Source organism: Syngnathus leptorhynchus, chromosome 12 (genome assembly GCF_054491065.1).
Source record: "Syngnathus leptorhynchus isolate UIUO chromosome 12, UIUO_Slep, whole genome shotgun sequence".
Lineage (NCBI taxonomy): Eukaryota > Metazoa > Chordata > Actinopteri > Syngnathiformes > Syngnathidae > Syngnathus > Syngnathus leptorhynchus.
This window is the reverse complement of record NC_141206.1, coordinates 5,867,945-5,892,434: the sequence shown is the minus strand read 5'-3', so window position 1 is coordinate 5,892,434 and position 24,490 is coordinate 5,867,945. Positions and strand designations below refer to the sequence as shown.

The 24,490-nt window shown below is 42.8% G+C and overlaps 4 protein-coding genes across 6 annotated transcripts; all 4 read right to left on the bottom strand.

Annotated features, from left to right (window-relative positions):
• Positions 1-1,684: 1,684 nt before the first annotated feature.
• On the bottom strand, positions 1,685-9,088 carry osbp2a (oxysterol binding protein 2a). Of its 2 annotated transcripts, none has more exons than XM_085926557.1 (14): positions 8,432-9,088; positions 7,847-8,052; positions 4,633-4,886; positions 4,366-4,534; positions 4,124-4,232; positions 3,985-4,051; positions 3,769-3,906; positions 3,437-3,682; positions 3,205-3,325; positions 2,803-2,906; positions 2,605-2,700; positions 2,341-2,525; positions 2,034-2,254; positions 1,685-1,832 (listed from the first exon to the last, which is right to left on the bottom strand). In XM_085926557.1, exons 1-14 carry the CDS (start codon positions 8,590-8,592, stop codon positions 1,693-1,695), a joined length of 2,217 nt encoding a protein of 738 aa, XP_085782683.1. In that variant the 5' UTR covers positions 8,593-9,088; the 3' UTR covers positions 1,685-1,692. The 2 variants fall into 2 exon arrangements, with proteins under 2 accessions (XP_085782683.1, XP_085782681.1); XM_085926555.1 differs by having other exon boundaries at positions 3,769-4,051; positions 8,432-8,749; positions 8,844-9,088.
• Positions 9,089-9,491: 403 nt separating this feature from the next.
• Positions 9,492-16,409, bottom strand: atp6v0a2a (ATPase H+ transporting V0 subunit a2a). The gene is made up of 20 exons (XM_085925369.1): positions 15,809-16,409; positions 14,519-14,597; positions 14,354-14,451; positions 14,055-14,192; positions 13,753-13,850; positions 13,549-13,675; positions 13,383-13,465; positions 13,221-13,314; positions 12,941-13,153; positions 12,713-12,863; positions 12,491-12,630; positions 12,271-12,428; positions 12,110-12,200; positions 11,905-12,023; positions 11,618-11,828; positions 11,415-11,534; positions 11,172-11,288; positions 10,725-10,842; positions 10,434-10,605; positions 9,492-10,331 (listed from the first exon to the last, which is right to left on the bottom strand). The coding sequence occupies exons 1-20, from the start codon at positions 15,974-15,976 to the stop codon at positions 10,229-10,231; spliced, it is 2,598 nt and encodes an 865-aa protein (XP_085781495.1). The 5' UTR covers positions 15,977-16,409; the 3' UTR covers positions 9,492-10,228.
• A 342-nt stretch (positions 16,410-16,751) lies between these two features.
• On the bottom strand, positions 16,752-18,712 carry nfkbil1 (nuclear factor of kappa light polypeptide gene enhancer in B-cells inhibitor-like 1). Of its 2 annotated transcripts, none has more exons than XM_085925372.1 (4): positions 18,305-18,712; positions 17,917-18,029; positions 17,689-17,803; positions 16,752-17,584 (listed from the first exon to the last, which is right to left on the bottom strand). In XM_085925372.1, exons 1-4 carry the CDS (start codon positions 18,576-18,578, stop codon positions 17,001-17,003), a joined length of 1,086 nt encoding a protein of 361 aa, XP_085781498.1. In that variant the 5' UTR covers positions 18,579-18,712; the 3' UTR covers positions 16,752-17,000. The 2 variants fall into 2 exon arrangements, with proteins under 2 accessions (XP_085781498.1, XP_085781499.1); XM_085925373.1 differs by having other exon boundaries at positions 16,752-17,581.
• Positions 18,713-21,669: 2,957 nt separating this feature from the next.
• On the bottom strand, positions 21,670-23,841 carry LOC147048003 (apelin receptor B-like). The gene has a single exon (XM_085925376.1). The coding sequence runs from the start codon at positions 23,824-23,826 to the stop codon at positions 22,759-22,761; it is 1,068 nt and encodes a 355-aa protein (XP_085781502.1). The 5' UTR covers positions 23,827-23,841; the 3' UTR covers positions 21,670-22,758.
• Positions 23,842-24,490: the final 649 nt, after the last annotated feature.

Sequence of the window (24,490 nt, the reverse complement as noted above, 5' to 3'; positions counted from 1 at the left end):
CTATCGACGAGTGCATTGACCGCTGAAAAACATCGCAGCTTCACTGCAACAGGGCGGACTCAAAAACGTCGACTGCATCGCGTGTTTTGATTTTTTTTCTTCTTTTCTTAAAGGGCCAGTGCAACATAGGTCAAAGGCAAAGCCAGTCATGGGGCCTTCACATTGTAGCAGCAAAAAAATTGATTAATGTTTATAATCACCTTGAAAAGTGGCAACTTTAGAAAATTCTACTATTTCCCAAAGTAGTATGATAATTGGGGAAAAAAAAACTCCATCATCAAGTTAGAAGCATTTTCTCTCAGACATATACAGATATTTGATATAAGAGGTGAAAGGGTTTGTTTGTGATGTGAAAAGAATAACATAACTTGAATCTTCAAAGAACCTATAAAGTGTTCATTTTCAATTTAAATATTTAGTACAAAATTGTTTATTTAGTGTAGAACTATATCTATATTGCATTAATACAGCTTGTCAACATACGCATGGACAGCAAACACCGTCTCAGCGATAGCTCTGTGTTTTTATTTGAGTAAGAAAAAAGAAAAAAAAAAAGGGTAACATTTTGAAGGTCGTCGGGCACAAATGGTGAGTTCACATGTTCCAGTAAGAGTCCACTCAGAGTTGGGTGAAAGATATTCACACTTTTTAAACATTGGTACAGTCCACGTAGTGTGTCAAAAGTTTGATATTTGGGTAACTTGCAGGTAAACCTCACTGTTGTGCTTTATCTGAACTTAAAAGTCATATGAATAAATATTCATATGGTTTAGATTATAATGTAACCTGACATATCATATTTACAGTATCATTTGTTTACAGCCATGTTCGGGATATTCAAGTAAATATGGAAACTTCTGACAGTAATTCTGAATGACATGATTCTACTTCTATATTTCCTATAGACAGGCAAAAGTCAACCAGTGACTCATATTTGTACAATAAACAGATTATTCGTATTATTATTTTTTTTTAATCGTCCTGACTAGAGCGGAGCTGCGCATGAAGCTTTCAGTATTTGTGCTGCTTTTCTAGCCCATTTATTTTCTTGCAATAGTATTTTTTACCTTTAAATTAGGATTCAGAATAAATATGTTTTTGTGCATTATAAAACGCATTTTGCTCATCTGCCCGAGTTTTTTTTCTCAAGTAACAAGGCAGTCAACTTATTGCAGACAACTCTAAAGAGTGAAACCAGTGCTATAACTATAATTTCTAACAGGCCCACATTTGTTGTGGTCTAACTCCAATTTTCTAGGCTCAATCAATTATATATACTTAATTTCATTAAAGCTGCAATTCCCTTTCACTCTATCGTCTACTGGATTTAAAAATCAGATTGTCTACATCTCATGATGGATGATAACTGTTCTCCAGGAACAATGATGATGTCATTTTACCCGTTCATTCGGTTTTAAAATGGAAAAGTAAAATTCATTTACATCCTAGCAATAGCTAATATCGTTTCCAAAGCATTTACTTGCAAAGCAGCTTAGTCCCATTCAGGCAGCTCCAGAATGTAACAATGGAAACGAAGCAGGGTCCATTAAAGGCCCGGAGTCCCTTGTCAAAAGAAGCAAGCATCAATAAGTGTGTCTTTCCAGTTTCGAGAACAACAAACCTGTTTTGTGCCAAATATGATCTGACCGTAGACAGGAGTCCATGATGTCTGAGTGACAGCTTCCATTTGTTCTAGAAGATTTCGGGGCACATACTCCAGTCCTGTCTCTCTTTGGCCTCCCAGTAGCCTCCCCTGTAGATGTAGCTGCTTTCTCTTGTTTCGTCTGTTCTCTTCTCAAACCACAGCGGCCGGTACACTTCCACTTCTTGCCCTGCACGCACGGCATATGTAAGGCCTAATTGATATCGCATCAAATTGATTGGTAAGTCTCCAACCACCACGAATATATTAACAGCGATGCAAATATGCTAATGCTAAGCACCTAAAATTACACCCTGACGTGCTAAACCATGTTACTGTATATCCAAACAGCACACATTGTACAAGAAAACGGTATATTTCAAGGACTTGCCTTCCTCGATGGACTGCATGCTTTGGACCTCTCTCCTCTTCCTCTCTAGCCTCTGACACTCCTCCAGACGCTGCTTCTGCGTGTTGGCTTCATCCCACAAGCCGGCCTCCATCAGCCGTTGGTCCGGACGCATGCGGCTGTCGGTGGGCGCTACCCCCTCCTCTGGCTCATTCAGAGTCAAAGCCAAGGCGGAGAAATAATGCATGTTCTCTGCATTGTCCCTGATGGACCAAAAGGGGGAGATGAAGTGAGAGATGGTACGTTTGTTATTTACAGAGAAGGTGCTAATGATTTTGTAAAGGCGTACGGGAGAGGGTATTTCTTCCACAGGAGCTTTGGCTGAAGAGTCTGATAAACGGTTTTTTGTTTGCCTTCCGAGCCACCGCTTCCTTGACTGCTATCCACTATTTTGGCACTTTCCATCTTTTCATCCCACGTTCCTGATAGGATGTAATGAGCCGTGCCCTCACAGTCCACCACCATGCCCGTCACCTGGAAAATAAAACACAGTTACACCTCTGCCGTACATTTGCGAATCTCACCAAACAGATCACAGGACTTGCTGTCGTACTTTACGGGGGACGTCTCTGGAGAAGTAGCTGTAGGGCGAGAACTTGAGATGGCAGGTATCCTTGGTGGTGGTGTTTACAACGTCGATGTCACCAGACTGTCAGGGACAAGAACAAAAAAAAAATCTTTGACTTACTCATGAATGACTTCAACTTAATGAACAATTTACTGGATGCGCACAAAATGAGGGCAACCCAACCTGATCAATCCAGAGTTTCCCCACAATGATATTGTGAACCGTTGAGGTCACTTTGCTCCACACGTAGTGGTTCCCGCTTGAGTGGAACTGCAGATGAATCTTCCCTATTTTGGATGGAAAGACACTGAGGTATACTATGAACAAATATATCCATGTGTAACCACAGCCTAAAATACTTATCAATGGTACTAGGTCAGTAGGATGTTTGCTTCACATTCCTTACCAATAGATGGCAGTAATGCATGAGAAAATGTCATATTGAATAATACTCATCGATACGGTTGTCTTATTATTATTTGTATTTAATTATTAGAATTCCTTTCCTCCAATTGTATTTTTAAAGGTAAATTTAGGAGCTTTGTGGTGGAAGGCATGGAAACACGCGCCGCTTTGTCTTCTTACCGAGTGGCACGACAGAGATGTACTTCCCACGGAACTTGCTGTCAATAGTGATGTGTTGCCATAGGGTCCATCCTCGCTGTGAGGTCACGTGGTGGGCAGCAGCTGGTGGGTGATGACTCACCTGGAAGTACACCATACAGCGTTATGATAAGTAGCAATTTTATAATACTTAAAATTGTTCATTGTTGATTTTTTTCCCGCAAATATATATTTGTACAATTTGGAAACCTACCTGCTCACAGATGGAGCGGTAGCCGTATTCCTGCAGCCGGTCAAGCTCGTAGGTCTCCCCAAGTAGAGGGTTGAAGGGTTTGGATGTGCGATAGGTGGTGGTGGAGTAGGAGGAGACGGAGAAGGCGGCCACCAGGCACATCTGCTCCAAGGAGTCGCCGCAGCGAGCCGCCCGGTCCAGAAGCTCGCTGTACTCTACATCCTCGGTCAGACGCTGCAGCATTGAAAGCGGCTCATTGAAGTTGACCTGCCGACGATCGGCGAGACAGAAGGAATGGCATCGAGTCAAATAGAATTCCGTCGGTGGTTTGAAATCTTCGCCGACGCATTTACAGGCATGGGTATCTTTGATAAGTCTTTGCCGATACAGTTCTTCATGATGCTCCACAGGTTGAGGGAGTAATTCGGTTTGTCTGGAATACGGCTGCGTCTTGTTCTGCGTAGCTGCATGTGGTTCGAGTCTGAGGTGTCCTGAAAAAATAAAAATAGGTAACAAGAGGCTGCAATTTGTTGATTTCCGTGTGCCCGAAGAAGAAGTAAGCCACCTACATTCTCATTTAAGGTCCAGTCACTGGGGACTCCGCCACTCATCATACTCTGACTACTCCCTGAGCGCCTGAGAGAAAGAATTGTTTTGGTGAAGAACAACAGAAAGACAAATCAATTTAGCACAGACACAAAATCTCACCTGTGCTTGGTTTCCGCGTTCACCGTTATGAATGAAGGCGCGTCCTCCATGGCGTCGAAGAATTCATCATTCTCGTCACTCCCGTCCACCTCGCATGATCTCTGCACACCTGCACACAGCATGTTATTTCTTTATGGATATCAGTGAGTGTATACTAAAGAACAGAAGGACAATGGTCGTCTGAAAGAATCATCACAAAAAAAAAGCAGCTTCCACTTTTTGGATTTCATTGTGTCTCTCACCTGTGTACGAGGTGGGCTTCTCCCTCCAGGCCGTCTCCAGGCTGTTGTGCTGTTTGGCTAGCTGCTCAATGGTGGTCTCCAGATAGTGACGCTGTTCTTGCTCATGCTGCAGGGTTTTCTGCCACCTCCTATTTTGACACTGCGCTACATCCACGAAGTCACGACAAGCCTGAGGTGAGAACACAACACAGAACTTAGACGCCCCTCCGCGCCCAGCCCGGGGGAGAGAGCAACAGATAATGAGGAAGGCTGCAGGCTCAGACTCACATTGATCATAGCATTGGAGGTGATGCGGAAGAGGGCGGCTCGCTCGTTAACGGTCTTCAGTTTGTCTGCGCCGTTGACGCACCCGCGGGGATCCTCAAATTCGCTGAGGGAACGCTGAAGGGCGGCGCCATGCTTTCCGATCAGCTCATTACAGGTGCTTAGATCATCCAGCTTACTGGCCAATGTCTTCAACACGCCTTGGTTTAGGGCTCGAGCGTCATGCGGGCCAGGACTTTCTTCATCTCCTGAGTCATCTGCTCACAGATCACAAAAAACAACATTCATTTGCTACAGTTTTTGCACTTGATCCTAATGCCCAATCAAAAGGGGTCAACCCCATTTTTTTTTTACTTTACAACAATGTTTTATGTGCCCCAAATAATCTAAACATAGCATTCTGATTAATATTGTGTTTTTGGAATATGAGTTTGGCAGCAAAATTCACTCGTTTTTATGCATCTCAGTGGACGGCCATTTTGCTAAGTACTGTCAACTGAAAATGACATCACACTTAGCAGGTCTCAGGTGCTAACCAATCACAGGGCACCAGTTTTCTGAAGCTGGGCCATGATTGGTTGTGACCTAAGTGCTAACTGTGATGTCATTTTCAGTCGACAGCAAGTCTAAAAATGGTCGCCCCTTGAGAGGGATAAAAACAGGTGGAAACATTACACAGAACATATTACAAAGAAAATGTTTGGGTTGACTTCTTTAAAAGATGGAGGAAAACAACAAAATGGAAAAGCATTTAATTGTTCTGCCTGTCACTATCTGTCATTGGCATAATTAGATGAGCAACATAAAAACTTTTGGACAAATTAAGTGAAATTTGTTCTCCTGCTACAACCCTAAATGATATTTCACCGCTCCCTAGTTATTTGCTTGAGAGGAGGCTAACGGGACAAGGCGCGTGGATGAAAACACTCCACCGCCCATCCCAGACACTCCATCCTTTTACATGAGGGGGAAGCTGTGAATCAAGACGGTTGCCCTGGAAACATAAGCCTGTGCTTGGCTATTTTTAGAAATGGGGGGTGATGACGCAGTCCAATTTGCCGCCACCCTTTCTTTCTCTGAGACTCTCCATCAGTCACAGAGATTTTAAAAGCAGGGCAGGACATGTGGGCTGGACTTTTAGTCTGGATCTCACTAAGTGGTGACCTAGTCGGAGACAAACTATTCTTTTTCTAAAGGCTTGAATAAGGACAAAGAACATGAATAAATAGAAGGGGGAATGTTATAAGGCAAATGTTGAAAACCCCTTCGAATGCCTGGAGTAGATTTATGACCCATATAGAGCGAGGGGGGGGGGGGGGGGATTAATCTCATATGATTTATCGTGAAGTGGAAATATATATGATTAAGAGGTATAAATGCTTTGGAGAGTTGCTTCTGGGTGTCATTGGTGACTCACGAACGCAAACACACCCACAATTGATAGCTAGAGCATTACTATGGACACGTGTGGGAGGACAAACTCAAAGTTGGACTCTCCACCAAGCTGAAGGTTTCCTGCAGCGTAACCACAGTGCAGTTATCATATCTTCAATCTCTAAGTCTTTTTTTTTGCCTTGTTCCCTATGCATTAAATGCACAGTATATACATATTTTTATTTTTACATTCTTCTTCTAAATGCTGAATTTCCCTTTTGAGGGACACACAATAGCCTCATTCTCTTTTGTTGTATTATAGGCGATTCATTATTAAGGGAGTTTGATTGATGCGAAACTGGCCAGAGTAAGTGGGAACATTAAAGTATCTATTGTCAATGTAATCAGTACAAAAGTACATGCATCTAATAACCCCAAATCAAATACTACTGAAATATTAAAGCAATAAACAAAATAATATACAATGAGGAACTCATGCAAAAAAATCTCCAACTTTAAAGAAATGACTTGTTGGCTAATTACTGTATTCAAATGTCCGTGAATGCAAACAAAAAGCAGCAATTCCACATGCATGAAAACACTCACAGATAATACAGCTTCTATTTTAAAGCCTTAATCTTTTCCGAGCAGTAAGCAGCAATTAACTGGTTACTTACAAGGTGACTTTCAATGGGGAGTCTGCACTCATCCCGCCTTATTGCCAGCTTGAGTGCTGAACAATATTCTGAATGAAAATCTTCCTGCTCTCTCTCTCTCATTTTTTTTTTGCCTCTTGCGCTTCCAGAAGGGGAGGCGGCGCTTAAAGCAAGGTCATTCATTTATTCATCCCTGCTGTCGTCATAGTGGACCAAACCAGAGAGGGGTAGAGGAGGCGCTTGTGCGAGAGAGTGTACGTCATCGTGGCACTCACATCACAGTAGTATATTCAATTGATTTTATAACAGGACATTACATGTCAGGAGCAAACATCCCATAAAAAAAATAATAACGTTAGGTGGCCTTGTGGATGACAAGATGATATGTTTCTATGTATTGCTCCTCGCCCTTAACAGGTCCTTCTTGGACAACACTGCCCTCTTGTGTCCACACTTAGAATGCCTGAAGGCCGTTTGGTGGTTCACATTGTGGCTAAAAATAAGAGGAAGCATTTTCATAACGCCTTGTCTACTATCTAAAACCTAAAGCGTCTAAAAGACTCCCCATTTTTTTAAAATATCTGATGTAGCAAATCTAGTAATGAATATCTGATCTAAATGTCTTATTTGAATTGGGTAAAGGTGATTAATATATGACCTATTTATGAAACTATAATGAAATAATATCAGTATTTTTTTCATACTGTCATTTTCAGGATGTTGAACTTGCTTGTTGAGAGATTAAAAAAACAAAAACATTTGAAACTCTCCCATGTATATGGACACATTTTGGCGTTTTAGAATATACTTTTTGTCTCCATTTCACACCAAAACATAAGATGAGGCATATCAATTATGCTGATGAAAAAGTGGTGTTTAAGATGCATTTATTTACAGATTGCTCCACAATGGATTGACGATATTGAAAAAAAAAAAGCGGATTTCTTCCCCCTGAGCAAAAACCAACAACATAGACTTTGGTCCCTTTAATATTTCTTTAAATCGAGGTGTTTTACACTCATCGACGTTTCCTCTCGCTTAAATTGACCTGGCATCGTGTCAAGCTATTTTGCATAGGGTAGGTGGTGCAGATGGCAGAGGGATAATACTCTAGATGTCTAATCCATATGCATTAAACAACATTATCAAGGCATTTAAATATCACGTAGACTCACTGTAAGCCTTACCAGAGTGATGTATGAGAGCGTTGGCGTTGATTTTGGCCTGCTGCAGAGTAGATAACCAGTGCTGACACTCCGCTTCAGAGGTGGCCTTCAGGTGATAGCTCCGCCCTCCGTTGGTTATCAGCAAGTGGCAGGCATCGCCCAGCTCGATTTGAGCGGCCGCCAGGGGGATGGTTCCTCTGCAGGTGTGGCCCATCTCCGCCTGGGTTCTGAAGGGTGGACAAAAAAAATAAAAATAATAATAATTAATTGATGAAATAAGCTCCAGCACATTTGCATTCGTTTAATGGATAGATGATGAATTATTATTTTTTTCCCGAAACTATTCAAACTTCCTCCCACATTACAAAACATCTCTCAATCTATCTTTGTTCATAATTTTCACCTTTGTTGCCTGTACAATTTTAGAAGCATGACAAAATGTTTCAGACGCATATTTCAAATAAACAATTTAAATGGCTTATATTTACCTAACTATTTAACATCCATCCTCTAAATAAAATAAGTAAAAACTATTTTTACATTTTTTAGGACATCAAAATCCAGTGGAATGTTGACCTTCACACAGTCCCGTTACTTTTACGATACCTGTAATAGGACAGCAGGCCGTTGCTGAGGACGAACCATCGCCTCTGGTATCCCTTCAAGTAGTTGGTCCATTTAAACAACCAGCCCTTGTGTGTGTCCAGACGCGGTAGTTGCATCCCCGGGAGATTCGGGGAGGGCAAACTTCTCACCAGCTCATCCATGCAGCTCCTCGGAGCAAAAACGCCCTAACCTTCCCCGTCCAGATGAGCCCAGTTGTGCGGCGAAGCTAACCGGATGCTAACCGCAGCTAGCCTGCAGCTGGAAGTCCGACGACTGCACGAACTGTCAAAGAACACGCCTGCTGCCAACCACGTCCCCCTAGGAAAGGATGATTATCTCACGCCAGTTGTGAACATACCAAAGAAACTTTCATAAATGTCCGGTGTGGACGTACACACGGCGTTCTACTAACCACTTTGACGATGTAATCAAGAGCTCACGACGTTGCCATATAATGATGGTAGCAGGTGTATAGAAAAAGAGGTTTAAAGAGGATAAAAAGAAAGTGTCGAAGAATATTGAAAATATGAAAATTTCAAGCTTATTTGAATTATAATGGGACGAAATATATTCATGATTCATTTAAAAAGCACCTTTTCAAATATAAACTTTAAAAGTCGGGATAGTAGATCGTCATGGAAATGATGCAGGGTTGTTTGCGACAGCGTTGTCAGAATACGGTATTGATATGACGCATTCAAATAAAAACTATTACAATTAAATTAATTCATGATTTTTAACATTAATTTATCAGCTTATGTTCTTGTAAATGAAAAATAAATCTAGTAATGAAAACTACACTTACCATATAAGAAAAATTTCTAAAAGGTAAACATTTACGTTTTTGTTCAAATGTATACAAATATTAAATATGTTTTAATTAATCCCTGTTCTACGGAGGATGGTGGATTGATATATGCTTTTAAATCATCCTGTGATGATTCTTATACGTGAATCTCATATCACCTTTCCTTATTGAAATGAATGAAAATTGAATACATATTGAATATGCAATATAATTGGTGCCATTATTGAAATAAAATGTTTCGCAGTACATCGTTTTATTTGCTTGTGAGTCTTGAAAGCTTTATTTAACACAGCAAAATGGCAAAATATCAAGACTTTTATACAGAGTTGTTTAAATAAATAGCATGATAACCATAACAACATATACAATAAGCAATTGTTGCATTTTCGTTCTGCATATAACAGGGAAGGTTACATTTAAATAAATGAATGAATGAATAATAAGCAAACAGCCAATATATTGTTTGAATTTGGCATCGTCACAAGCATAAACGTAAATTTGTTATACAATCATTTCTGAAAAGTGCTTCTTTGCTAGAGAGATGTTCACTTGTTTGATAAAATGATGAGAAACGGGTGCACCCAAATTATTAATCTGTATGGCACTATGTTGTGAATTTAGAAATGGTTACTGTACATTGTGCTGTATGACACTTTCAATCCAGTGTAGGTCACACACAGCACAACATAAACTCGCTGGTGTGCCTTGGGGAGTTTTACGATATACAGATATATACAGATGGTACTGTATTTTATCATCAGTAACAATTCTAGAACCTGTGATTTTTTTTGCTGGGTGGAGAAGTAAGGCAGTCAGCACAGCAGGTAGGATTTTTTTTTTCATCACGGAAGGGGAAAAAAAAGATTGCTACGAGAGTGAATTACCATCGTCTTGAGGGTTCCTTGTCATTTTCACAGTGAGAATTGTCCCAGTGTATGCAGCATCCCTTCCAGTTAAAAAGGCCGACTCCCACTTGAGCTTTCACCAATTTAGAGGAGGCCGTCTTGCTCGAAAACCGAGGGCAGCAGCGAGAAGTCAAAGGGTACAAACTTGACACCTGTCCCGTGGTAGAATTTATTCTGAAACTCCACCCTGAAGAAAACATGAAGCAGTCATTTTTAAATTGAGGAATTTTGGTCAAACAGCCATTACAAATTCTATTTAGAAGATGACCACATGATGACGTTAGCTCACCAGTGCAATCGGAGAGCGTGGAGGAAGGCGGACAAACCTTCCATGACCAGGAGGATGGACACAGTGAGCAGAGCGAAGACGCCAAACACAGGCACTAAAAAGACTACCCCCACTCGGGTTGTGATCCTCAGGCCCAGACGCATCACCATATCCCACAAGACCTCAGACAGCTCTGCAAGCACACAACAGCCAGCCCCCCCCCCACCCCTATTTGATGAATACCTCTCCGACTATCAATCAAAAAAAAAAAAGTGAGCATTTTGCTTGTCAAGGTGCTCCAACTGCACTTACGCGCGTGTGCCAAGCTGAGAGCCCAGAGCCGCAAGTACGAGGCAGTGTTGGAGATGCAGCCCAGGCAATACTCGATGGTGTGGATGGCCTGGTGCAGGAGCACGTCGGCAAAGTCAAACTGTAGCACAAATCGCAACAAAAACAATTGATTTTAAACCAGGGAAGGGCAAAACGTGTCTGTAAAAAAATAAAACATAGGAGAAATATTTTTTTTTCATTTTTTTTTATTATATACAATCAACATATAATAAATAAATAAAATATATATAAATTATAATTATATATATTATATATATAAATATATATAAATATTTATATAAATGTACATTAAATTGAAATTGGAAATGGGATTATTTTTACCCATAGCGAGAGCTCAAGCACTGATACGAACAAAAAATACCACAAATAATATGCAATAACAGGAAACCGGTGTGACGTCTCTCTCACCTCTCTGGGACGAAGGTCCCTGTGGGTCATCTCATCAAGTCGCTCCTCTTCATCGTCCTCATAAGCTGGCGCAGCTGTACTGTCATCCTCGCTAGCGCGTCTCACCCTCTCGTAGCCCTGCCAGACGTAAACAATGATGCTTTTGGACAAATGGTCAATGTGCAATCTGTTAGACTGTCTGGACGCACAATTTAGCAAATGACTTGTGGGGATCTTAGTAATTCAGGCCTTGGGAAGACCTACCCTGCGCCTGCGTAGGCCTTTGCCTCCGCGATGCATCCAGTATAGGAACAGAGGTTTTCCTAGCAACAGCATGGGAGCACACAGAATGGCGATGGCAAGCAGGAAAATCTGGAACCCCGTCTGGGAAGGGAATATACGTGAAAAAAAAAAAATCAATAGTAATAATAATCATTATTGTCGAGTCAGACAATTTTCAGCGTTACCTGTCCCGGGTACAAAGGAGCGACGTCCTTGCCCTGCATGACGAACATATTAATAAAGTGGATGAGGATGCTGGGAGCTTGACTGGAGTCCCGCGCCGAGAAGGCCAACCACTTGTAAAGGATCATAAAAACCAGGTAGCCGAAGAGACAGAGCAGGAAGAGCAGCTCGGGGAGAAACAGCAGATAGACATCATACTTCTGTTGGAAGTGCCTTAGGGGGGGAAAATAAAAACACGCTGATAATTATGTCCCTTCGTAAAAAGAAAAAAAGATTTGTAGTGACTCACAAATGATTGAAGACACTCAAAACCACACCAAAGGTCATGTGGATGACCCCGATGACCACAGACATCTTCATCTTATATGAATTGAGGAAGGACAGTCGGTTCACCGCCATGCTCCATATCTGTGGCGGGAAAAAAGAAAAATAAATTTCACCACGTGATGAGACATAAGTTGACGATTTCTATAAGCAGTTTCACATTTACTCACAGGGTCGATCCCAAACGGGTACGGGCCCGTGAACACTCCGCTAACATTGGGATCTAATGTGAGCAAAGTGTTTGTTTGAAGTGTTTTGTTCCTGAAAAAAGCCGGACACTCCTATTAGCATATTTCAAACCTATGTGAACAATAATCAATCAATAACATACGTCCATTGTTGACTGGTGAACATGGCCTTGACACTCCAGCCTGAGCCGAATATATTGAGCGATTTGGAGAAGCAGTCGTTGTAAATGAGGCCCGTGTAGACGGAGAACAGCCCCATCATCAGGATGATGTAGCGTCCGTTGAAGAAGGTTGCCCATATCTGCAGAGTCATGTTTGTTATTGGGAAATTAAAAAAAAAATTATCGGGTTGTAAACGCTCACCTCATTACTGGAGCGTTTCCTCGTTTGTTTGTTTTCTGTAAGCACCATCCAGAGCGCGAAGAAGCTCATCACCGCTCCGTGGCCCAAATCGCCAAACATGACGGCAAACAGGAAGGGGAACGTGATGATGGTGTACGGCGCTGAGAATTCGAAAAACAAATATGTGAGATGTTTTTTTTTTTTTTTTTAGTCCAAATAAAGTTATCGAGTAGTAGCACTTACCTGGGCTGACCTCACGGTAGTCCCCGACTCCGTAGGCCTCCACGATGCTTTGAAATCCACACGTGAACTTGTTGGTTCGGACTAAAGTGGGAGGGGTGTCGGCGCTCGGGATGCGGTTCACAAATGATGGAACGGTTGCGTCGCCTTTTCGCTGATGGAGAGAAGGTATGGAACCAAATACGTTTGTCAAGCTAGCTAAACAACAACAAAATAATGTGGTTTGTTTACCGAGCCTTCCTCTAGCGCCCCCCTCAGGTTGGCTAGGTCACTGACAGGACACCACACCTCAGCGATCAAACACTTGTTGGTGACGTCGAAACTGCACAGGTTGAGGATGTGGTAGATGGCTTTCATCTTTTTCACCTGCACGACCCAAGAGTACGCAGACTCCGCCGCCCTCTGCAGAACCTGCTTCAGGTAGTCCTCAGTGCGATGCAAAACCTGCAAGGGAAACAGCTCGCGCATCACCGCCTTTGATTCCAAACCTTGAAGATCTGAGCTGCCCTACATTATTGAGGTCTTGGATGCGCGTTCGTAAGCTGTCCAACATGTCCGCCCTCTCTTCGTCGTTTTCGGGGTGTGGATAAAGATGGCAGTGGTAGCTGAGGAACACAGTGAGATCGTGGGAGAAGAACAAACTTAATCGAAGAATTGGTGATGTAGAACTTACCAATCGCAGATTTTTTGAACCTTCTGTCCGATTTGGTCCCCCCAGAAGGAGATGAGGAATACAACGTTCTTGCTTATCTCACCCTATGAAAAACCAGAGAATGTTAATGTGTTGTTTCACGCCATCAAAAAAAAAAAATAGATGGAAATATTTCGAATGAGCTCACCGTATCGAGGTCGGCCAGGTTCTCCTCCACTTCTGCATAACTGAGGATGGTGTAACCTTTGCACACCCTCCATAGCATACGCTCAAAGGCTTCCACTTTTACCCGCTGGATGAGGCCCGAGATGAATCTATAAGCAATTCACATTGAGCTAAGCCACTATAAAAAAAAAAAAAATACAACCACACTTGTTTGATGGCAGCTCACCCAAGTTTGGCTCCGAGTCTTTGCATGCCAGTGTAGCCTGACACCGAGTCTGTGTCCATAGAGGGGAATTCTTCATACTGAGGACCAAGAGCCTCATGCTAAAAATGCAAAGGGACAAAAACACCTAGCAATGTCACGCATGTCAATACATTTGAATATTGTCACGTTCCAAATGATAAATTCAGAAAAAAAAAACTGTCCCAATAACTAATTTTGATGGTGACGTGGTTTTTTTTTTTTGTTAGCCATAAATTCTCCAAAATAAAAGCCTGAAATAATTCTCTTCATAAACAAGCACTCACTCTGGAGCGGCTGTGTATGAAGTTGCGAGTGATCTTCAGCATGTGCGTGTATTCGATGAGTTCTAGTAGGTTCCTACGCAGCTTCTCTTTGTTCCTCGCCACCTCGCTCAGCTCCATCTCAAGTCGCTGAAGCTGCTCCTGAAAAACGACAACCTCCGTCACTTAAGAAAAGCTAACAAACTCTCCCAAAATGGACTGAAATCTTACACTGTCCGCAAACCTCTCTTTGGGTCCACAAACAAATTTGGCAGGAATGGAATGTGGGATGGCTTTATTTCTCTTTTTTTGTCAACACTGACCATGATCTCCAACACTTGTCTTGGCGGAGGCGCAAGTGGACTCTCATCTTCCTCAGGAACGGCAATCTTAGCCTTTTGGATTTCCCTCAGAAGATAACCTGGCCGCAAAAGAAAAGAAGTATTATTTTGCCTATTACAAAAGTGAACCCCAGGTGACTTCTTTACCCAGAATCCGCTCCATCTCCTCGCATCTTTTGATCTCGCTGACAAAGCGCCGCTGGAAGGAGCTGACGCTGGGATTGAGCTAAAACCAGAACGGACAAACGGGTTCACGGTGTTCAGAGAGGGAAGAGGTCAGTGAACAAGCACACTCATCATAGTTGGATTTTTGCATAGAAAGTGCAAAAATAAAAAGTACACATCTAAATAATTTACATTGCCTACAATAATTACATCTTACAAGCAGCTCACAAAGCCTGGCTAGTTGCACGGCTCAGCATCCACCCCTGGTCGTCATGGTAACGCTCTTGCTATTGATTTAGCAATACGTGGCTTTCCTCAGATTAAAAACCAGGTTAAATTCCGCAAAATTATTATGGCAATTCGAAAAAGAAAACAAATAGAATGTTGTGTATGTGATCAAGCTACATTACTTACAAATGCAAGCTAGTGTCATTCAAAACGGCGTAGACAGACTCAAATTGAAGTGGTAGTTATAATCCTTTAAACAATGCATACTTGAAAACAAACAGTACAGCAACACATGTAGACAGACAACATAATACTCACAGGCACGTACAGTATTCATCATCCACACGAAAACCGACAACAAATTGAATCATTTTGTTCAACTTTTCCTATAATAGCTGTATTACACTGCCCTCTAGTGGCCAAGGTGCACACAAGATGAAACGATGGAATTCATTTCCATTTCTAGTCATTTCAAAGCGGAAAGATTATTTGAGTGATTTAAATTATGACCATTTATAAACCAAAGCACTGATGTATACTGAAATATTTATATACTTTCTATTCAGAATTTTGCTTAGATTACTCAGTGTGATTTAAATTATGACCATTTATAAACCAAAGCAATGATGTATACTGAAATATTTATATACTCTCTATTCAGAATTTTGCTTAGATTACTCAGTGTGAAATCTGGGTCTGTATTAATAAAAATTCTGTTGTTTGATTGGCAACATGTGGGATCGACATGCATTCTGCGATCTATTGGAAGGATATTTGATTATTCTGCCTGTCACTATTTGGCATAGACAAATACTTGATGCGTGTATTAAATCAAAATATTTCCGTGGGAAATAATTGAGTCTAATTTGATAGTTTCCCCACAGCAAACCTGGTTCTGCACACTAACTAGCAGGAAATCACTGATTTAGCAGATACATGACGTGTATACATTGTGGTCTACAACCATGCAGGTGCACCTTCGATGAATGCTAGAAAACCTGCAAAACACTTCCGATTGAAATATTTGTTATTGTGAGTACTTACATCTCGAAACTCGACCAGGCCCAGTTCACCGAGCTCACTGATGCAGTCGTACTCCGAACCGGATTGCAGGAACAACTGGGCCAAGCACATCTCCTCACTCCGGAACACCATCTTGAAAAACGTGGCGCTGTCGTTGATTGTGTCTTTAATAACAAACTCAATCACCATGCGTGGTGCATCACGCAATTGTGCAGCCCTTCGCCAATTAAGCAAGAGGATTAATTGTGAATTGGGATTATCCCCATGCTGCAGCACCACTTGCGGTTCCGTTTCTATTGTCTAGTGGTTGTTAATGGGACAAAAAGAGATCGAAATGAATACAAAAGCCTCCCTGGTACGTCGAGATGGTCTTCATCTCCGCTACATCTCGACACCTGTCACTTGATGCCTTCAAAACGAGCGCAGCACCGCCGTGTATACAAATGGCTCCACGGGCGGATTTAAAGAGATATAATCCAATTTTCGATCTATTTTGCAGCTCCACGTAGGTTAAAAGCACGTCACGGTTGGGAAATGGGTTCGGGCCTTTCTTTATTCGCACCACCGCGGTCCACCAATTGACACAGATTGTGTCGGGGCCGCCCGGTTGCCAGATTCGCTGTATTTCATCCCACGGAAGATAAACTGCAAAATGAAAAACCTAAAGATAGAATTCTGTCTTTTTTTTATTATTATTTGGTATCATCAATATGACAGTGACGTGTTCTTTCGAAATCTCTATCGTTTTCTATACGATTTAGTTGCTATAACAGCGTGCCCGTTTGCAAACCTGGCAACCAGCACATCCGTTCCAGCTGATGGTTTTATCCATTGTGTCAGACCTTTGTCTACTTTTGACCCGAGGAACTCATTTGTTGGACAAAACATAAAAATGTTCAAAACAAAAAAATCCATGACTTAATTCTAGAGGTCATAGTCCCAAGTTACCATTGAAACACTGCGCTACAACATAATGATTCCTTTTAATAATAGAGGAAGAACAGCTCCTGCAAAAAGTGGAAACATAAGACTGTTTCATCAAAGCCCTAAAGTATAAATATTATTTCAAATTGGCACCACCAACATTTATTATTCAAGCTTTAATGGCAGAAACATTTGAAGTTAAGAAGTCAATATAAAAGATGACTTCTAATAATAATAATAATTCTGCAGGAGCTAGAATAGAACACCCACTTCAACTCCAAGAATTTTGTCATGACTTCAGGCTCTGAGCCAGTCTGTTGAGTTGTTGCGACAGAGCGGTCACCGTGTCAATGATGCGCTGCTTGTCCTTCCCGTCTAGTCGGGCTTCGCACCTCTGTGCGAATTTATCGGGGTGCCACAGCGTCTGCTGCTTGCGCAGGGCCTTCCGGAATGCCACCGGGTCCTTACGATCCACGCCGTGCAGCATGATGTCCACCATCTCCTCAACGGTGCCGCGCGGCGTCGGCCAGGGGATGTCGTCGTAGCTCAGGAGCTTAGCGCCGCCTTCGCTGTGGAATGTATCCGAGCACATTTGTTCGTAGTGGCGTTTCTTACTTTGGCGAGTCTCTTCCTCTTTGCGGGCGGCGCGAGACAAATACTCCTCGTGTTCCTTTTGCAGCCTGGCGTGCAACTCCTTGTAGCTCTGCTCTTCTTCTTCTCGATTACTCTTCTTCTTCTTCTTCTTCCCGCTAAATGACGAGGAGGCCAGTCTCTGAGCTTCAGCATGCTTCTTCGAAAAATATTCTCTTCTGATGCGTTCGGCCCAGTCGCCGTAGTCTTCCTCGTCTTCGTCGACGGTCATCCAATCATCTGCTGTCATGCAGGCACACGAGAAGCAACTATGACTACTAAAACTATCAAAAAAATAAACAGTTAAACATTTGTATAGATAAACAGCTAGAGAAGCTACATTTTACCGTCATAAACTCCAAAGGTTTCGTAGAACTCGTCCTCACATTCACCAAACAGCTTCTCCATCCAGTCTTTCTCCATATCACCGTGAGATCGACCACTCGGGCCCGGTCTAGAAGGCTGAAACCAATGGAACAGATTCTTTTTTTTGTCCAGTACCCGTAAAAAATCCCAGTCATGCATTTGTAAAAACATGAACTCCAACTCTATGTGAATTGGGAACTAGATGCTACCTCGGAGTGTTTGAAACCATCCAGGAGTTCCTGTGGAGTCACGCCAGCCATGTTTGAAGCGTTCATGGCCTCTGGGCAACTCTTTCTGAGAGGTACCACCAGGTCGTCATAAGCTGCAGGAAGAAAAAGACACATCAAATTTGGGTCTACTGAGTCCTATCATCATAAATAGTGTGGGTTGATTGTAAGTTTTGTGGTGCTGAGCAGTGTAATGATGCAAATGATACAGGGCAGTAACTTTCCATCACAGATACCAAATAGCCAGGTGATAACAGAACAGAGGTTTACCTTATAAGGACATGTTTTTGCCCCCCGCCTTTGCCCTTCTTTATTTAAATTACAGAATGGTACGATTCGAATAAGCCTCACTATTTCTATTCTAGCTCACCTGTTCTTCCGCGTGCAAGAGCTCTATTTACGGCGACGTGTAGCGCCGTGTCTCCTTTCCTGTTGGCCCGCAGCACATCGGCTCCATGCTTGAGCAGAAGCCGAACTACGGCGTCGTCACCCAGGTGACAGGCGAGATGCAACGGGCTCCTCTGTCTCTTGCCCTGGGAGAAGTTCACGACCAAATCTTGATGCTTCCGCAGGTATGATTTGAGTTTGGAGAGGTTGCCCTCCTCGACATACTTCCAGAGCCGCTTCTGTGTCTTAGTCAGCATACTGAGTGTGTTAAATTTATTCGGTTCAATAAACAACTAGAACTTTCAAGTCATAGCCCATTTGGTAGCAAGATGTCGCTAAGACACTTCCGGTAGCCGCTGCGAATGGCGGAAGTAGGCTTCTATCACGACGTCTGTCCATCTTCAAGTAAGTCTCGAAAAGAAACAAGAGCGCGCAAATAAAAGGTTCCGGAACGTGCGTACTACTGCCGCTAGATGTCAGTATTGACTCTTTGATTGCAATATTGTATCTAAATTAGGGAGTCGCTTGCGTCTCCTAATCTTTTTCAGTTGCTCAATCAAATGCTCTGATTTATTTTATTCTGTGTCGCCGTTGTCCTGTTTTCGCACTTATAAATTCTCACTATCTCAATCTACCACGGTTGGCTTTGCTTTTGTCTCATTTACATTATGTCATGATTTGAGGGTAAAAAAAAGTAATACCCCTATAATTTGGAAAAATAAAGAGCAGAAAGTATTGTCCTTTTTGAAATGCAGGAAGAAGAACAAATGATCAGAAAAATAAATACTAAAATAAAAATTTAACTAAGAAACCATAACAAAGTACGTATTTGTACTTCCCACAACTGGGAATATGTGGTCACATTGTACATACTGTTTTTCATTGGATTGTTTATGGCCTATGAGAGATTATCAAACAAATGTTTGACAGTTATAGTATGATTATCTACCGCTTTTGTCGTAGTTAACGGCACTTTCCACCTTTCATCCAAATTCAGGTTGCCTTGCCACTGTCATTCAATCTTTTTTTTTTTTCCTTAATCTATAACCACCACTCTCCATTTTCAAGGCAATAGGCTGCAATTCTTCCGGCACTTAATAAACATGCAATTTGTTTCTAAAGATGTGGCAGATTCCACGTGACTTACTCAGTATGCATCATCTCTCCCCTCTGTGTCTCTGTGGGCTCCTTGTACGCCCCAGGCTCCTTTCAAAATGCCACCTGCCAGGAAGCCGTCACGTTACAAAGTCAACCGACTGCTCCTGCATAGTTCAATATTTTGAAAAACACACAGTCTGAGGAGAGGTGGAAAAAAATCATGTTACTATCTTCAAGAAGAGGAAAAACACTTTTATGCCTGGTGGCAATTGTTCTGCCAGTCGCTGGCATAGATAGATTGAAAAAAATTACATGATCAGAAAGTCCTTTTCAGATGAATTTTATGAAATTGAAATTTCCCACAGAACAGTTTTTGGGAACCACTGGCTTATCTTTTGTATCTTGGGCATCACTGTGCTAGGTTCTTTACCTGCAACCAATGAAGAGCGTGCAGCTGAGCCTCCTCAGTATCGGGGCCCACCGCAGGTCACAGTAGCTTCTTTTAGGACCTGAAGAGAAGGCCGGAGATGAAGGGATCAAGAGGCGCTTTGTGCTTATAGGGACACTGGCATTAAGGCCAAGTTCCGGAGTCTCTCTCAAAAAGCCGGTCTCCTTCCTCAGCCTCGGAAACGACGTGTCGCCGTTAACGATGGCGCCTTTGAGAGGCGGGGAAGAAAGAGATGTTTGATTAGTTACTTGAGGTGTTATCTCACACTTTTGGGCGTTTACTTTGCAAAAAACAGACTTCTGCTCTTCAAGATGCCTGCAAAACGGCCTTAAAAAAAGAGGATATCCCTGATCGGGAGAACCTTGACTGGCTGACCCGCCTTTTGTCTTTCCTGCCCCGTGCACGCTCTCGACACTCCACGGCAGGAAGCTCGAGGTCCCGCCACAAAGACGCTCAACTAATGTCATCCTTAGGCCCGGCCCGGGCTCCAAGTCCGGTTGAGTTTCTCCTCCATTGTCAAGGAGAAGAGGAGAAATACCGTGTGTTTCCTGTGTCTATTTTCTGCGTTAGCCGCTTTATTGGCTTTGGATTTATGGTAGTGGGGCCACGCGCTCACCACCCACGGCAGGGCTGACTGCAAAACAAACAATAGCACGGCCACCCATTGAAATCAATAGAAACTTTCCACTTTGGTTCCTATAGAGTTTTGATTATACTTGGTAGGTGCTGTTGTTTTGGTTAGCGAGGTTTAATCTTCTCCTGCTCTCCCAGTATTTATTTATCCAACCATTATTATCACAAACGAATGAAAACGTTTGCTTCAAAAAAAAATATTTCTTTGAACGGTCCTCTGCAGTAAAAGTGCATCAAAGAAACCGAATGGTAACGCTACAGTGTCCACGCGCCGTGAAATGTCTTTTAGTGTTAACGTAACATGAGCACACACGCTTCATAAAACCCTTCGTGAAAATAATCTCTAGCGGTTATGTTACGCAGCGGGATATGGCTTTGATGCGGAAAGGTCAAGGGATACTTTGACGGGGCGGCGTCTCGAGTGAAATAGAGCTGAAATGGCCTCGCCAATAAAAGATGATGAATCTACAAGGGAACATTCATCTTGTACTAGATGTATAAAATGACTGAGAAGTTCCTCTCTTACTTAGAATATAAAATGATGTGGTGGGCCAAATCTGACCCCCGGGCCTCATGTTTGAAACCTACAGTATGGATTCTAAGAATTTTAATTGTGCTTGCATAACATAACTGTATACACATGAGCAGCAGGCACCAATTAAGGGGATCAAACCCAAGATTCTTCAGTTACAGGCCACATTCTGAGCCATGGCTAAAAACCTTTGACCTTTCTTTGATTCCGACTTATAGCTATTAGTCAGTAAACAGTGTCCACTCCCACATTACAAAGCAGTCCGCCTGGATTAGGCTGCTCCTTCTGTCTCCCTGATTATGTCTTTAAGAAGCTCAATACCGTCCACAGTCATTAACATTCTCATTTAGATTTCCCAAACCTGACTTTAAGATGTTTATAGAACTTGGGGGGAACTGTTGATTGTTTAGTCGAGAGGAGCAGTAACATGTCTTTCTACGGGGGGGGGAAACAGAACTCCAACATGCATTTCCTGCAGACATATACTTTGATTTGGAACCGGAGCGTACCACACAATGGAAGGGCCACCGCCTCCCCCTCACCAATGCGTCCTCAGGAAGAAGCAAACATTCAACTGAGGGGAGAAAATACATTCCAGAAAAAAAAAAACCACAACTCAGACAGGATCTTTGGGGTTTTGCATTTCTTTTATTACAAATCATAGACAAATAAAACACATGTAAAAAAATATTCACAAATTCATATTTTTGTCAGGATCAAACACATTGTGGCTGACAACACACACACACATTGCCTGTCAAACTAGTCACCTTTTAATTGGCTTCTCAGTTCAGGCAGTCTGAAAACATTTGTCAGCTGCCATCTGTCCGTCTGTCTAGACCCCCTCCTTGCATCTCGAGACCCCCCCGTCTCTTCTTACCACACTTATCAGAGCCTGACACTTCATACCCATGCACACACACACACGACTGTAGTAACACACCGCGGGCTGGAAATGCCACAGACATGACTGACGTCTTGCTGGGTTGTCACACCTCAAGTGCTTACAAATAAAAAATGGATTGGTGGGAGGTAACTTAGTTAAAAGACCAGGTTAGAGACACATTTTACTGACTGAAAAAAGGTCAAAGCAGCAATATTGGAGCATGAATGACAAAGGAATTATTGAAAAGAATTGTTTGTTGCCATGAAAGAATGATAAAAAGTGAATGTAATGTGTTAAATCTTAAAAAAAACTACAATTAATATGCATTTTTTTCCTGTTATAATAAGCTAATTTATTGTTTTGTTAGTCTGTTCACAACGGCAGCACTTTGTTTTGATAGCATAAAATGCTAGCTAGCTAACATGATTATAAAAAAGGGGAACTAGTTTGTATGAGAGCTTTTTTTTTTTCCAATAGTTATCCAAATAGTAGTTAAAAATGACACTCAACATTCATTTTTGTACATTTCAGAGTCTGTACTGAAGTTCAATCATACTTCTACTTTTACCAAAGTCCTTTTTTAACACAAGTATCTGTCTCAATACTTTTACCACCTTTGATAGAATAACAAAAAGTATGACATTTCATTCTTGGGTTGTAAAACTTGAGTCCAAGACCACCCAAAAAAGAAAAACAAAAAGAGAACCCGGGCCTTTTTGGGGATACATTCCACACGGTCTACTTCACGTTTGGTCCCTTCAAAGTTCTTCAAAAGTCAGTAGTTCAGAGTCGAGAGTCTTTTAAGTAAGCACCGAGCAATGGTGGAGTCCTACAGGCGCGCTAGACCTTGGTTGCCAGAGACTGGGCCTCAGTCTTCTGGGAGGACAAGGAACCGGCCGGACTGGCGTGCAGGGACTTCTTGAGGTGGAGCAAACAGAGGCACTGGGACCTGAAACGCAGGTCGAAGAAAGCGTACAGGAAGGGGTTGAGGCAGCTGTTGACGTACGCCAGGCAAGTGGCGTACGGGTGGGCCAAGAGCAGGAAGCGCAGGAAAGCGCAGGTAGCCGGGAACAGATCCAGATAGGAGAGAGCGTCAGCGCTTTTCACCACGTGGAAGGGAATCCAACAAGCGGCAAAGACCACCACCAGCGTGGTGATGATTTTGAGGAGCCGTCGCTTTCGCTGGTCCTCCTTACGCAAGGTGTTGAAGTGGCGCGTGACGGTGCAACCGATGAAGCCGTAGCAAACCATCATGGCCAGGAACGGCAGCAGGAACCCCAAGGCGGTTGAGGAAATGCTCAAGCCGGCGATCCACTTGGCCTCCTCGCTCTTGTCGCTCACCAGGCTGAAGTCCATAGCGCAGGATGTGCGGTTGCTACCCAGGTCGTGCCGGGTGGTGCGGAAGAGCAGGGTGGGTGCGGCCAGGAGGCTGGAGAGCGTCCAGATGGCGGCGAGGGAGGCGCGCATGTAGCCTCGGGTGCGCAACTGGGTACTGGACAGCGAGTGCACGATGGCCAGGTAGCGGTCGAAGCTCATGCAGGTGAGTAGGAAGACGCTGGCGTACATGTTGAGGAGCACCACGTAGCTGCTGATTTTGCACAAGGCCACCCCGAAGGGCCAGTGGTAGCGCATGGCCGTGTACACCGCCCACAGGGGCAGAGTCACCACAAAGGTCAAGTCGGCCAGGGCCAAATTGCCGATGTAGACGTCGGCGGCGCGACGCTTCCCCTGCGCCTGCCATACGGTGAAGATGACCACGCCGTTGCCCGACAAGCCCAGGATGAAGATGAGCATGTAGAGCACCGGGATGACCGAGTAGGACGGCGCCCATTCCGAGTAGTCGCACATGGTGTCGTTGTCAAACTCGTCCTCGTATTCATAATCGTACGGGTTGCCTGTGAGCTCCATGGCTTTTTGCCTTCGGCTGGCGGTGGAGTGACTTGCTGCTGCCCCGTGTGATCGGCCCGATCTTATATACGACGCACCCGCTCGTCCCCCCCCCCCCCCGCTGAGTTGTGAACCCTCCCAGGATACGCCCTCCCCCCTCCCCTCCCCTCGCCTCTCCACCACAACACAACCTCCCTCTCAGTGGAAGCAAGCCTACTTATTTGTAAGTCACTGAAACATGGCGAAGCAAATGACATGCATCTATTACGCTTTTGTTAAATTTGACTGACTTGAAAAGTAACTCAATGTAATTAGATACTATTTAAAAAAAAAAAAGTCAAACAAAACAAGATGGACAACAAAACAAAAATGAAAAACAAGAATCAACACATTTGCACTTATCTGATGTATTATGAACCAAAACAGATATTAAAATCTGAATTGTGTGAATAATTTGAATTCATCAATTGAATGTATGAAATTAGAAACAAGCTTCTACATCTGATTCATCCAGTTATTGCGAAATCAATTGACAGACCTTGACTAAGATTATATTATACTGTTCACATATTAGATTTTAGATTATTATAACTTTTGAGTTCATAAGTATGAATTAAAAAAAGATGATTATAACCGTTTTTTAAATCATTATTAGGATTTTGTCAACACAAAAGAAGAGTCTTCA

Excerpts from the sequence above, each read along its gene's own strand:
- atp6v0a2a (XM_085925369.1), bottom strand. The coding sequence starts at position 15,976 with ATGGTGATTGAGTTTGTTATTAAAGACACAATCAACGACAGCGCCACG. Across the intron at positions 14,193-14,353 it reads GACAAGTGTTGGAGATCATG|GAGCAGCTTCAGCGACTTGA; the intron begins GTCAGTGTTGAC and ends GTCGTTTTTCAG. Across the intron at positions 13,851-14,054 it reads TCATACACAGCCGCTCCAGA|CATGAGGCTCTTGGTCCTCA; the intron begins GTGAGTGCTTGT and ends TTGCATTTTTAG.
- osbp2a (XM_085926555.1), bottom strand. The coding sequence starts at position 8,592 with ATGGATGAGCTGGTGAGAAGTTTGCCCTCCCCGAATCTCCCGGGGATG. Across the intron at positions 4,233-4,365 it reads GAAGCCCACCTCGTACACAG|GTGTGCAGAGATCATGCGAG; the intron begins GTGAGAGACACA and ends TGCTGTGTGCAG. Across the intron at positions 2,255-2,340 it reads TGGAAGAAATACCCTCTCCC|GGACAATGCAGAGAACATGC; the intron begins GTACGCCTTTAC and ends TTGGTCCATCAG.
- nfkbil1 (XM_085925372.1), bottom strand. The coding sequence starts at position 18,578 with ATGCTGACTAAGACACAGAAGCGGCTCTGGAAGTATGTCGAGGAGGGC. Across the intron at positions 18,030-18,304 it reads TCTTGCACGCGGAAGAACAG|CTTATGACGACCTGGTGGTA; the intron begins GTGAGCTAGAAT and ends TTCTTCCTGCAG. Across the intron at positions 17,585-17,688 it reads AACCTTTGGAGTTTATGACG|CAGATGATTGGATGACCGTC; the intron begins GTAAAATGTAGC and ends CCTGCATGACAG.
- LOC147048003 (XM_085925376.1), bottom strand. The coding sequence starts at position 23,826 with ATGGAGCTCACAGGCAACCCGTACGATTATGAATACGAGGACGAGTTT.